We start from the raw sequence: 13160 nt of genomic DNA, 5'->3' as shown, positions 1-13160 counted from the left end.
AAGCCACTGATGTTTGACTGCTGATTAAGAGTCAGGGAAAAGGCACATTTGTTTTTGGTTTCTTTGGTTCATCTTCTGCAATCCTACTGCACTCATGGGTGTCAGAGCATTGTCCTGATTCCCTGTTGTGTGGGCCAGTGATGTGTGTGTCTTTGCTGGAGAAGCATCAGAGGGCATCACTCCACATAAGGTAGTTTCCAGTACCCAGAGAAGAAAACCTCCTGAGTTGTGGATATTCCTGTCCTCTGCCTCCTAATGTCTGGTTGGGGACCCGCTGATCTCCCTAAAGTCCCTCCACTGTTTATCTGAGGAGAGCTCAATGCAGCCACATAAGCAACACTTAGGTCTGGAATAAAGAATTGTGACAACCCACTGGTGCCTTGGGGACTCCTACCAGACACCCCCCTTCATTCTCCCTGCCTCACTCATTGATTGCAGATGTTTTCCAGACACAGACTCCAACTCTCTTCTCCACTAATCTGGTCCCAGTTTCCTCAAGCAGTTTTATTCTCCCTTCACATGCGCTGCTTTTGGGACCCCTTTACATTTCACCGACTCTGCCTTCTTGAAAGTCACACGTTGTATAATCATCATACAGATACTGCCCAATTCCATTTAGTTGACCTCTCAGGGTTACAATTCTCCAAATTGTACCCACTGTCCTATACGGACCACAACATTGCAGACAATGTTTTTTATTAGGCTCTCCACTCTTCTAGAAGCTTCCTGATCTGCCAGGATTTGATGATTCATCGCTGCGAGGAGATGAGCCCTTTAGTCACTTCGGTTTATTTGGAAATAGTTTCCCCGCGATCTCCTCCCGCCTGGGGTGCTATGTGAGCAGGGAAGGAGGAAGTTGTGGGTCGGTGACTCACTCATCCTCCTTGATATTCGAGCTTCGCTTAATGGGCTCCCGTGTCTACTGGCCAACACTGATGTCTGCTGGATAAGAAAGTTCTATGTTGAAACTCCTCTCGGACATTCTTAAAAAATAAAATAAAATAAAAAAGTGATAATTTAGCTCTAATGTTTGATGGTCACTGAAATGTTGAAGAGAAAGCTTCTCTGACTCTTCGTCTCTCACTAAGAAAAGCCAAAGGTAAAGACATGGATGGGAGGAGTGTCAGGAAAAGTTTCCTAAAAAGGACATCATAGGGCGGGCTCCTGACGCTCACCAATGGCAATTCCTCACATAATCTTGGACGTAGTTCATCTATAAAGCATTTCTGGTGGCCGAATCCTGCAGTTCAGTTTGTGAGAGCTTTGCTGTTATATCTTCCGACTCAAACCAAACCTACATCGATCGCTGTATTTCCGAAAGAGATCTCAATAGCTGGACGACTGCGGAGAATTCTCAGTGAGGTGAGTCTGGTCAGGACTTTTCTGGAGGAGGTCCCGGTAGCTGGTTGATACCACAAGGTGCAGGGGAAGGGTGAATATCTGAATCTTTTGTGTAGCGGGCTGGGGAGCGGGGCTGCCAGCAGCTGTATTCTGAAAACTGAAAACCATAGTGGCTGCTTCTAATCCTTCTCTGACATGGGAAGATGACAGACATCTTTCATCCCATCGAACTGAAGCCTGAACAAAAGGAAATGCATGTTGACAGTTGCAGATTCTAAAATTCGTTCTGCGGGTGTTTGTAACAGGAGTTACTATTCGGAAGACGGCATTGGATTTCTTGCCTGGAAGTTTGGTGGCTGCGGTGGGGGCCGGGGTAGGAGACACGATACAGGGCTAGAGTGGGAAAAAAGTAGTATGCGATGATCTTCGATAGAAAACATGTATGGACATGTTTCATAAAACATGAGAACACACACACACACAGCAGAACATCTCTCCAGTTCGCAAGGGCACTCGCGGGGGTACAAGGCACCTTAGCATTTTCCTACCTTTCCTAGCTCCTTGCCACTTCTGGGGGCGGGGCTGCATTCCAGCCCCTTCCTTATCCTTCCTCAAAGGCTCAGCAAATGGGGTGGCACAGTTTGGAGAAAAGACATGGTTGGAGACAAATCTGGAGCCACATTTTGGAATGCTTGAGTCTCTCTGTAGAGCTTGGTACTCAAACATTTCATGTGCTTCTGAGAGAAATGCTATATTTCAAATATTTAGAACTTTCTAAATATTATGTCAAAATTTACTTAAGCTGAATGCTGATGGTCAATTTCTCTGGCTTTTTTACTTGCTTTTTTTCAGTAGTTCACACATGGGAGAATCAATCTATGATCAAGATTTTGTCCATTTTTCCCTGTGATTCTCTCAGTTGTTAACATATGTATGAATATATAGTGAGAGAGAGGGAAATACGCTTATGTCATAATCTATTCATAACAATGCAGATAATGTAAACTAATAATAAATAATGTATACCTATAACTATTAGGCAAATATGTAATTAAACTGTTGCATCTTCCCGGAGTTTAAAACTTTTATCATTGGGCCATGAAGCCCCAGTGCAGATTCAAGTCTTTGTCTTTTTTTTTTTTTAACGTTGTTTATTTTTGAGAGAGAGACACACACACACAAAGTGTAAGCAGGGGAGGGTCAGAGAGAGAGAGGGAGACACAAAATCTGAAACAGGCTCCAGGCTCTGAGCTGTCAGCACAGAGCCTGACACAGGCTCAAACCCATGAACTGTGAGATCATGACCTGAGCTGAAGTTGGCCGCTTAGCTGACTGAGCTACCAACGCGCCCCTCAAGTCTTTGTCTTAAGGTCTATCTAAAGCTACTTGAACACAGATTCTTAGATTTATGTTTGCATGTACAACAATTTGTTAAAACTTTTAGTTACCTTTTGTCAACAACAGAGATAGATATTTTTAATCCACTCTTGAAATTTTGTCTTTTAATGGGTTTGTCACTTTATGTACGTTAGGTGAAATATTCCATTTTTACTAATTCATAACACTTCTCTGTAGTGCTTGTACTATGCTGTCTTCTTCTTCATCAATAGTTTTGTTGTTGTTTTTTTAATGTTTATTTATTTTTGAGAGACAGAGAGAATGTGAACAGGGAAGGGGCAGAGAGAGAGGGAGACACAGAATCCAAAGCAGGCTCCAGGCTCCGAGCTGTTAGCACAGAGCCTGACGTGGGGCTGGAACTCACAGACCGCGAGATGATGACCTGAGCCGAAGTCGGATGCTCAATTGACTGAGCCCCCCAGGCGCCCCTCAACAATAGTTTTAAATCAATGTCTCTGACTCCTCTTTAAGGGCAAGCAGCTCACTGAACAGACACCATCTCTCTTTCCTCTATTCACCCCACTGTGTTGATCTACTTCCTGTTTTTTCTCTTCAGTCGGGGCTTTACTGATTTTTACAACTTTAAAAGACTCAACCAGGATTTTGTTCTCTCTTCCTTTTTAGTCTGCAGCATGTTTTTATGTTAACTTCCTTTAATTTCTTGGGGAATATTATTTCCAAATGAGTGCTTGTTAGATGTCTTAGTGTTGCAAATCTCATTGTGCATCATGTTGGTCAATGTCAGAGATTCATCTATAGGCCATCACATTTAAATGGCATTTTCAGTTTGCTACAAAATTCTTGTTTCAAAACCATCTTTTCTTCAATATCTGTTGACAGCCTCCCTCTCAGACCTTTGGGCTCACATATGTTTTGGAATCCAGAATTTGAGTGACCTAGGAAAGGCTAGCGAATGCACACACTATCTATCATGTACTATGTTGATGGTCTCATAAGATCTGAGTTCTGTCTCTCAGCTCACACGCAGTCATATTTGTGTACCAAGACATATGAGCACTGGCACTAATGTGGGTTTCTAAAAATGTGTACACAGGCTCCTGAGACTTCACATCAGATATTTTCCTAATAAGTTTTGTCACCTAACTAACACACATGCGCATGCACACGTGTACACACACACACACACACACACACACACACACACACACCTTTTGGATTCACTTTTTTGGGAGATTTCAAAACCACAGATACAGGATTTGGGTGGAATGCCATACAAAGGTACTGCAGTGCAGTTTTGCTCTTGAAAATATGATTCTGAAGCTTTGTAAGTGATCTGTACTTTTTCCCTGAAAAATCAAACTTTCCTGACTGTTTTAGATATTTTTGGATGTCTCATCATTATGTCCTGCCTGACATGTGTTTTTCCTTGACTCTTTTTTGGCACTCTGTTGGCCAATCCCTTTGAAGATGTTCATATTATTTTAATTCCAAGAAGTTTATCACATTATTTCTTCAAATATTTTCTCTTTTTCATTTTACATTTCAATTTTTTTTATACCACTGACAGCATGTGAACATTGGCAGTCTGAACTACGCCCAGACATGTCTGACTTTCATTATCCATTTGCTATTTCTAAATCTGTGCTGTCAAAGAAATATTTGAATCTATCCCTTATTAGTTCAAGGCAATGCTCTTGTCATCCACAATTCTGGGCATGTCTCTGGCTCAGGATCGTGCTTAAATTGAGAAAGGCTCTTCTGTTGAACTGAGGATGTTTGGACTCTCATCCCACTGTCTGCTACCTTATACTTTTACTACCTAAGCTCTCAGTTCATTAGCCTTTCCTTTCTGTTAGGCAACTCCTTTCCAGACTGACCCCAGCTGCAAATATCTCTGAGGGCTGTTGTGGCGCCAATGTTATAACTGAGGTGTCACTAATGGGTCAATGACCTTGTATTTCCTGCTCAAACTTCTATGTTTGTTCTCCTATTTCTGTCCAATACAGAACCCGACTATGCAAGCCCAACGTCAAGTGGCTCCTAGAAGACCCGCCCTTCAAAAGGACCCCATGACGGTGATGGTACTGAAGGCAACAGACCCAATTGAATATGGATCCCCAGGACAGAGAAAAACAAAAGTGTTTCTTGCTACAGTGGCTACTTCCAATCAAGTGTTCCAAGTGAAGGTTTTAAACTTCAAGCTGAAAAAGGCATTCAAAGAAAAGAATGTCATTATTCTGTCACAATACATTCGATACAAAAATGTCCTGGAGATAAATCAAAGGTCAAGTGTGCTAAAAGCTCCTGAAAACCAGACGATTGAGGTCCCAGAAAGGATCTGGATAAGAGTACAAAACCCTCCCAAGATTATAGATCTTCGCCAGGAAAATTCAGATAATCTTCCAACAATCGTGTCTGGATTGTTTCGCTTAAAAAAGGTAGTCCCTTAACATTAGTTTTCATTTTCTGTACCTACACCTGAAATAAACTGTTTTCACTAGCCAGGGACAAGTGTATGCCCCTGTGTGTACTGACTGAGGGGTGATCCCAGTTCCCAGGCCTGTCTCTTGACCACAGGTAGGTGGTCAAGAGTGCCACACAACAGGAAATGGGACCAGTGACCCATTAGTCTTGTACTCAAGATAACTTCATGCAAGTTCTTTGAAAAAGGGTCACTAGAAATCTTGTCATGTCACCAGTAATGATTATTTTCAGCCTCCATGAGCAGGATATGAATCAATAAGCACATGCTTATATCTGAGCTCCTCTAAGACTGTATAAATCTTTTTATTTTAAATCTTTGAATAATGTGTTGCCCTCACAAAGATTCATTCTGGTTGGGACATATGTTCAGAGTAATAAATATATAGGCTTATGTCCTCCTGAATATGAATACCTTTAACACGTAGGCAAATGATAGACACATGCAAGGCTGTCTTCTCTAGCCTATTTATTTAAAACGTCATTTAAATTGTTTGTTGAAGACTAACGTTTCACCTTGCATGATATGTGGAAGACACGGCAATCTTTTCTTTTTCTTTTTTTTCTTAAATAGTTTATTGTCAAGTTGATTTCCATACAACACCTAATGCTCATCCCAATAAGTGCCCTCCTCCATGCCCATCACCCCCTTCCCCTCCCCCCATCAGCCCTCAGTTTGTTCTCAGCATTCAAGAGTCTCTCATGGTTTGCCTCCCTCCCTCTTCCCAACTATTATTCCCCTTCTCCTCCTCCATGGTCCTCCTTTAAGTTCCTCCTAATCCACCTACATGTGCAAACATATGGTATCTGTCCTTCTCTGCCTGACTTCTCTCTCTCAGCATAACACCCTCAAGTTCCATCCATGTTGCTACAAATGGTCAGATTTCATTCTTTCTCGTTGCCATGTAGTATTTCATTGTACAGACATGGCAATCCAATCCCATTGTATCCCCCCAAAAGGGGATGGGTGCATTAGAGAATTTTACTGATATGTCATGTCCAAATTCAGGTTATTAGTTAGTCTGATGCATTCAGTTCTTCCCAGAATTCACAAACTTTCATGAACTTATCCGGTATCTTGTAGGATTGACTGCTTCCTAATTGTATACATCTGTCTTCTGGGAGAGTCCCTTACGTTACCTACATTACTTTCCTACTCTGTCTTTAAGGGAAATGCATTTATAGAATGGATGAATTACAACCTAAGAAAGTGGGACTCTGTAGTGTGTGAAGTGCAAGATCCAGGTCAATGGAGATAAGACTTGGAGAAGAGTGAATAAATGGAGAAGGTTGCAAAAAGAAGTAGTGAGTTACTGGAACCTTACTTGTTTTGTTGATTCTTTATAATCTACTGAATAAAGAGTTGTAGTCATGTCCATTCTTTTCTGCAAAAGGACAGGAGGTAAAGGAGTTCATCAAAGCCCTTGGATTCCTCTGACTCCAGTGTTTGAAGGAATCAACACTTCCCTTGTGGTGAAGCAGTAGGAAGTAGGAAGAAAACTCATTGTTCTAGAATTGCCAGATAGAAAATATCTAGAATGAGAACGGGGGAAACTATAAAATCAGGATCATAAACAGAAAGTTCTCGGAGAAGACATTGCCAAAGCTGTACGTGTATCTGTTCCTCTAATTGCTTTCTTATGTCTTGTATGTACTGTGTCACCAGGCTCTTCCTCCAAATATGAACATTATGATGTTTTCAGAAACAGGATGTTCAATTTCTGTTACAGAAAAAAGATAGAAAGAAGACGACAGCCTATGTAATAGAAGATGATACAGGAACGATGGAGGTCGTGGGGAGTGAAATATGCTACGGCATCAGGTGTGAGGAAGGAGACATACTTCGACTCTTCTGCTTTTATCTGAAAAAAATCAAGGAAGACCTGAAACTGATAAGTGGAAAGTACAGCGTCCTTGAGGTGAGACCTTGGTAGAAGAGCATTAGTTTGCCAAAAAGGCAAATCATTTTGTCTAGGGTTTGAGAGCACCAAATTCCTGTTTTCTTACACATGGAGCACAGCAGGTGGGAGGAGAACAGAATCATGCCTTGCATTCGCTTTTAAGTGAAGGAGTCTTAAAAGGCTGTGAAGAAATGACATTCACATAGATTTCAAAAGGATATAATATTTATGTGAAACAAGAAAATATTTGAAGAAATTAGGAAAGCAGGAAAGAAAGTAATTTCTCATAATGGTTGAGAGCAAGGCTCTGAGTAGGACAGCTGTGATTTGAATCCTGGCTTCAGCTCTCACTGCTTGCCTGATGTCGGGGATCTGTCTTGACTGGACCTCTGAAATGGTCAAAGTCTCTACCTCATAGGGCGGATGGAAGACTGTGCCTGGCTAAGTGAGAACGTGCATATACGTTTTCTAAATGCCCAGCAGAAAAAGGAAACCAATCTGCCATAGGTACTACTTTTCTTAGCAAAGAGGACATAGGGAAGAGTTCTAGGCAGAGGAAAAGATTACGCATTTCCTCAAAAGTGTAAGAGACAACACGACTTCTGTACAACCAAAATGAGATAGGTGTTGACACAGTGGGAAGATGAGGCCAGAGAGTTACACACAGGAGTCAGCCAGGCAGGTAGCATAGCCTTGTTTCAGAAATAAATGGAAAAATCCCTGTGAAAATAAGTAGCAACTTGAAACATTGCTGATGGAGCAGAAGAATGCTTGATCTCTGAGATTTCAGCAAAACGTATTGTAACTATCTGGAGAGATTCACTAGGGAGAGAGGCGAGGTTCACAGACAAGGATATCAGAGCAGAAGCAGCAGCATTCGGCAGTTAGAGGTCCTACTTAACATCATGCTGCCCGAGAGAAATCTTAAGGTGAAAACATGTATATTAATACTAATAAGAAAGCTCTTAACTGAGCATTTCTTGTGTCCTGAGAACTGAAACAGGGATGCAGACATGGTCATTATTCCCATTTCATTGATAGTCATAGTGATTATCATCATCAGAGAAAGGTAGGCCCTTGCCCTGACACTGCCTGTCCATGGTGGGTCCGCAATTCCTACACTGGCCCAGGTGCTTGAGTTCCAGAGTCAGATTCATAGGTATGATCAGTGAGTAGCCCAGACACATAAGGGTGAAGCTTTGAGAAGGACTGATTCTTGAGAAATACTTCACACCCAAGAAGGAAAACAAGTGAGCACAGGGGTCAAAGGGAAAATGGAACATGCATCCAATAAGCATCACAAAGAAGTGTAAGGAGAAAGAGGGTCAACAGAACTCATCCCAGACACAAATGACCAAAGGGGTCCTACGATCCTGAATCACTAACTGTATCTTAGAGACAAAGGCATCACACTGCAGTTCAGTGCACAGCCTGGCCCACGTGACACCACACTCTCACGCACAGAGGAACATACATACATACTCACAGGCTCCACCTAGGAATCCGGGAGGCACTCATCCACGTTAAACTGCGTGCAAATATTTAATGCACAGATAGCGACCTATTCGTGCATACAGACATGAGCTAGCACACCAGAGCCACATCTCAGATCCCCTAACGCAGGAATCCCTGGCGTCTACCTCTCCTGTAGAGCAAAAGCCCAGAGAAAAATACTTACCCGAGGCAGCCTCCTGTCACTTTTGTGCTCAGTGAGGGCTCCCCTCAACACTCAGCACTGGGTGCACCAGCTCTACCATTTCTTTCCTGGTTCCTCCTCCNTAGACCACACAGGAGATCATCTTGTAAGCCCTTAGGGTCTCATTGTGTCTTTCTTATCTTTCCTTGCAGGTCTTCAATACGAACAACCAAGAACAACCAAGCAGTCTTACCATAAAGCTGCAATTTGAAATGAATTCCCCTCTGAATCCAAGAGGCATTAACTGTACTATTAAAATGGAGAATACCGCTGAAGAATAGTTTCGTAGAAGTCGTCCAGCACATGGAGAGCTTCTGCTCTCTGCATTATAGATGTCATCGCTTCTTTTAAAATAAAATTGCTTGTGGGGATGAGCACTGGGTGTTATATGGAAACCAACTTGACAATAAACTATTACAAAATTAAATTAAATTAAGATAAATTAAAATAAAATAAAATAAAATTTGATTAATATGCTTTAATGCATTTACTGAAAATATTACATTTTGCTTCTAACACATTTGTAAGGCCAAAAATAATATTAAAATTTCCTTTTTCAAAAGGCAGCCTTTGCCAAAGTGCCAGATGTGATCTCTTTCATCCAGGAGTGAGCCGCACAGGGTGGGGCTGCTGGGGTCTGCAAGGGACAGAGGACAAGGCCCTCACTGGTCCCACAGCAGATATGGAAATCAGTGAATCCTGTGCCTTGGGTAAAGGCTTATTTGGTCCACAAAATGGTACATTTTATCATTTTTTTCTTCAACTATATATTCCTATTCACGTAGTTCAAATGTGTGGATTCCAGACTCATGTGACTCACTGAGGGACAAGCCCAAAGCAAAACGTTATGAGGAAAGGCTGAGAGGCTCTGTCGGTGAATCGTCCAACTCTGGATGTTGGCTCAGGCGATGATCTCAGACTTCATGGGATAGAGCCCCGAGTTGGGCTCTGTGCCGACAGCGTGGAGCTTGCTTGGGATTCTCTCTTCTCTCTGTCTGCTCCTTCCCCATTCAAGCTCTCTCTCGTAAAATAAATAAATAAGGTTTAAAAGATGAAATTATAAGTACAAAGTGAAATCTACCCTCAATGACAGGAAATAACACTTGACGAGACGAAATATCTAGAATCAATATTTGAAGAGCATCTGGTGACTCTGTTTCTGATGATGGCAGAGTAGCCTTCTCCCTAACCCCCCCGTAGGCCATGCTATGACTCAGTCATGACATGGCAGTTCAGGCATTGAACACTAGGCACCATAAGGTTTGGTCCACAATGTTTGCTGTGCCTGGCGGATGTGTCTCTCCATTATCTCTGGTAATCTCTCTCTTCCTGGGACAGGCCCCCTTCCTAAACTCTTTGAAGCAGACAGAAGGGACATAAAAAGCTCTTTCTGAGTCAGCCGGGTCTTGCCTGCCTTCAGCTCCACATTCCAAAGTGGCACACTTGGGTCGCACGTCCTGTTGCCCTTCAGTAACAAAATCCCAGCTCTGCTGATAAACTAGGTCTTACAGTCTAGTTACAACTAACTGGCTGAGATAAAATTGTCTCATCAAATTATGGTTTGCATGATAAACTTTTCCCAACTTTTTTCCAGCATTTAAATGACCTTTTGTCAATAACATATAGGCAGATTAAAAGAAAACACTTCATCCCTTTAGGTTTTGCCCTTTATGTGTGTTCTTTAAATGCTTTATCCTGGCGAGTTTCTGCCATCTTTAGTTCAAGTTTTTTTTTTTTTTTTTTTTTATTAAGTTTGAACTTTACCTCCAGTTAGTTAATGGTGCAGCCACTGTGGAGTTCTTTGTTTCAATGTGTAACACTTGCTCTCTGCTTCCTTCTTCTCCTTCTCTGTCAATATTTTAAAATGTATATTCCTGTCCTCCCCTTAAGGACAAGTAACTTAGTGAACCCATCTGCATTCTTCTCTCTACTCCTTAGCCCGCAAAGTTAATCTACTTCCTGTTTTGTTTCTCTTTAGTCAAGAGCTTGGTTTATTGTTGAGACATTGACAGACCTAATTAAGGTAGTTGTTCACTCTTACTTGCCTTTTATCCTGAATCATTTCTTGGCTTTATTTACTTGTTTTCTTATTAAATACTGTTTTCTTTTTTATATAATTTTTTAAATGTTTTATTTATTTCTGAGAGAGAGAGAGAGAGACGGTGAGCAGGGGAGGGTCAGAGAGAGAGGGAGACACAGAATCTGAAACAGGCACCAGGCTCTGAGCTAGCTGTCAGCACAGAGTCCGACGCGGGGCTCGAACCCACAACCGCGAGATCATGACCTGAGCCAAAGTCGGACGCTTAACTGACCGAGCCACTCAGGCACCCCTAAATACTATTTTCATAATAGTGTTTTGGTGAGTTTGTTTTGCAGATATCCTGGTTATTAATTGTGCTAATTAATACCAGAGAATCACTGTTTAGGTCCTTATATTAAATTTAATTTTGGCTAGATATAAAACTCTGGTTTCAAAATGACCTTGCCTTTGATATATAGGTTGGTGACAACTCCCCGAAACCACTAGCATTACATAGGGTTTGGAATTCATATTTTGAGTGACTTCAGAAAGGCTGTTTAATTCATACTCTATACATAGTGTATTACATACATTGGCCCAGTAGGGTCTAGGTCATGGCTCACAAATCAAATGTGCGAATACTTCTGTGCCAAAACATATCAAGCAACTATTAAAGTGATCCCATTCCATAAATGTTGTGATCTTGCAAGAGGGAAGCCTAGCAAGAGAGCAGTGTTATGGGCACATGGACACAGAGAATGTGTCCAACACCAAGTTCATTAGCTTGGTAGGGCTTCCAGAGCAAAGAAGCCTAGAGCCTAGCTCAGTGTATGCCTCCTAAGGGCTCTCAATAAATACATTTACTCAATAAAGACATAAAATTAAGTACTAAGAGATGAATCAACACAGCTAATGAAGGACAAATCCGTTCATATTGAAAACCAGTAAGCAGGGAAAAAAAATCTACTTTCCTTCAAACAATGGAAGACACAATCTTACAAACATGACATCAGAAAGATGGAGTCCATCCTAGGAGCAGAGCCGGCCTCTGGAAATGGTGGCAACCAATGCATTTGCAGCGAGGCCATCCCCAGTACTTTCAGATAGTTACACAAATCCCACACATCAGTAGCTTAAACAAAATGCCATCTTTCTCTCCCTGTTCCTTATGCCTCCCTGAAATCTGATTACATGTGTGATGAAATCCTGAAAGAGCTTCTCATCTCCTCTCGGACTAAATACAACTCCTTTGCCAATGTCTCATTCATTTATCAAACACATAATTGGACACACCACAAAATTCTATGTCTTTTGCTATTTACAAAGTATATGTTGATTAGGGTGCCTGGGTGACTCAGTCGGTTGGGCACCAGACTTTGGCTCAGGTCATGATCTCACAGTTGGTGCGTTCAAGCCCCGCATCGGGCTCTATGCTGACAGCTCGGAGCCTGGAGCCTGCTTTGGATTCTGTGTCTCCATCTCTCTCCGCCCTCCCCGACTCGCGTTCTGTCTGTCTCTCTCGAAAATAAATAAACATTAAAAAAATTTTTAAGTATATGTCGATTAAATCATTCCTGACCTCAGGAGGACTCTTGTCTTTTGTTGTTCCAAGTTCAGTGTGATAGCCTATGGAGACAGTCATACATGCAGAGATGGCTACAGACGTTAGTTCATTCTCTGTGCTCTGGTTCCCATGCACACATCTTACTGCTGCCCACTGACACTCTTCCCATTTATGCTCCACCCTTCATGCTCTTTCCCACACCATGGGTTTTGATATGTGCTACTTTTCTTTCACTTGGAATCCCCTTCTCCTGTTTCTTTTTTGTCCCTGTCTTTTCCAATGCTGACCCAATTTCTTCTTTGGGTAAGTCCTTCCCTATGCTCCACCCAGAATATCTCAGATCCTCCTATTATTTCCTTTCATAGGCCTCTTTATTTTCTGTTAGGAAAGTTATCACAACTGTAATAAATCTATGGTTTTCTTTCCTGCTGGAAATAAACTCAGATGATAGGTTGGTTCCCTGTTCGAGGGAAACAGAAGACATGTTGGGATAGTGAGTTCATGCTCGTGTGCATTAAATCTTGTCCCAGCTCACATTTTGTTTGATTTGCCTATGGGCTTTGCAGTTACCTCCATGCAGGGCACAGAAAGCTTATCTGTAGTGAATGGGCAGGTGACCTGAGAGAAAAGCAGGAGGGGTGCTAAGTCGCTGTTCTACTATCTAGTTTCTAACCTGGGCCTAAGTTACAATCTGATCCAGGCTGCAGCTTCTACCAACCCCCCATACATACAGTTGAAGACAGGATTCTCGGGGCACCTGGATGACTCAATCGGACAAGCATCCGACTCTTGATTTCG

General features: G+C 42.0%; 1 protein-coding gene across 1 annotated transcript; it reads left to right on the top strand.

The window, feature by feature from the left end:
• Positions 1 to 952: 952 nt before the first annotated feature.
• Positions 953 to 9344, top strand: MNDA (myeloid cell nuclear differentiation antigen). Its single transcript, XM_077760144.1, has 4 exons — positions 953 to 1362; positions 4707 to 5138; positions 6912 to 7100; positions 8931 to 9344. The coding sequence occupies exons 2-4, from the start codon at positions 4716 to 4718 to the stop codon at positions 9057 to 9059; spliced, it is 741 nt and encodes a 246-aa protein (XP_077616270.1). The 5' UTR covers positions 953 to 1362; positions 4707 to 4715; the 3' UTR covers positions 9060 to 9344.
• Positions 9345 to 13160: the final 3816 nt, after the last annotated feature.

Source organism: Crocuta crocuta, unplaced genomic scaffold, assembly GCF_008692635.1.
Source record: "Crocuta crocuta isolate KB4526 unplaced genomic scaffold, BGI_CrCroc_1.0 scaffold133, whole genome shotgun sequence".
In the NCBI taxonomy this organism is placed as follows: Eukaryota; Metazoa; Chordata; class Mammalia; order Carnivora; family Hyaenidae; genus Crocuta; species Crocuta crocuta.
The sequence above is the reverse complement of the archived record's forward strand: the minus strand, read 5'-3'. Positions and strand labels throughout refer to the sequence as shown.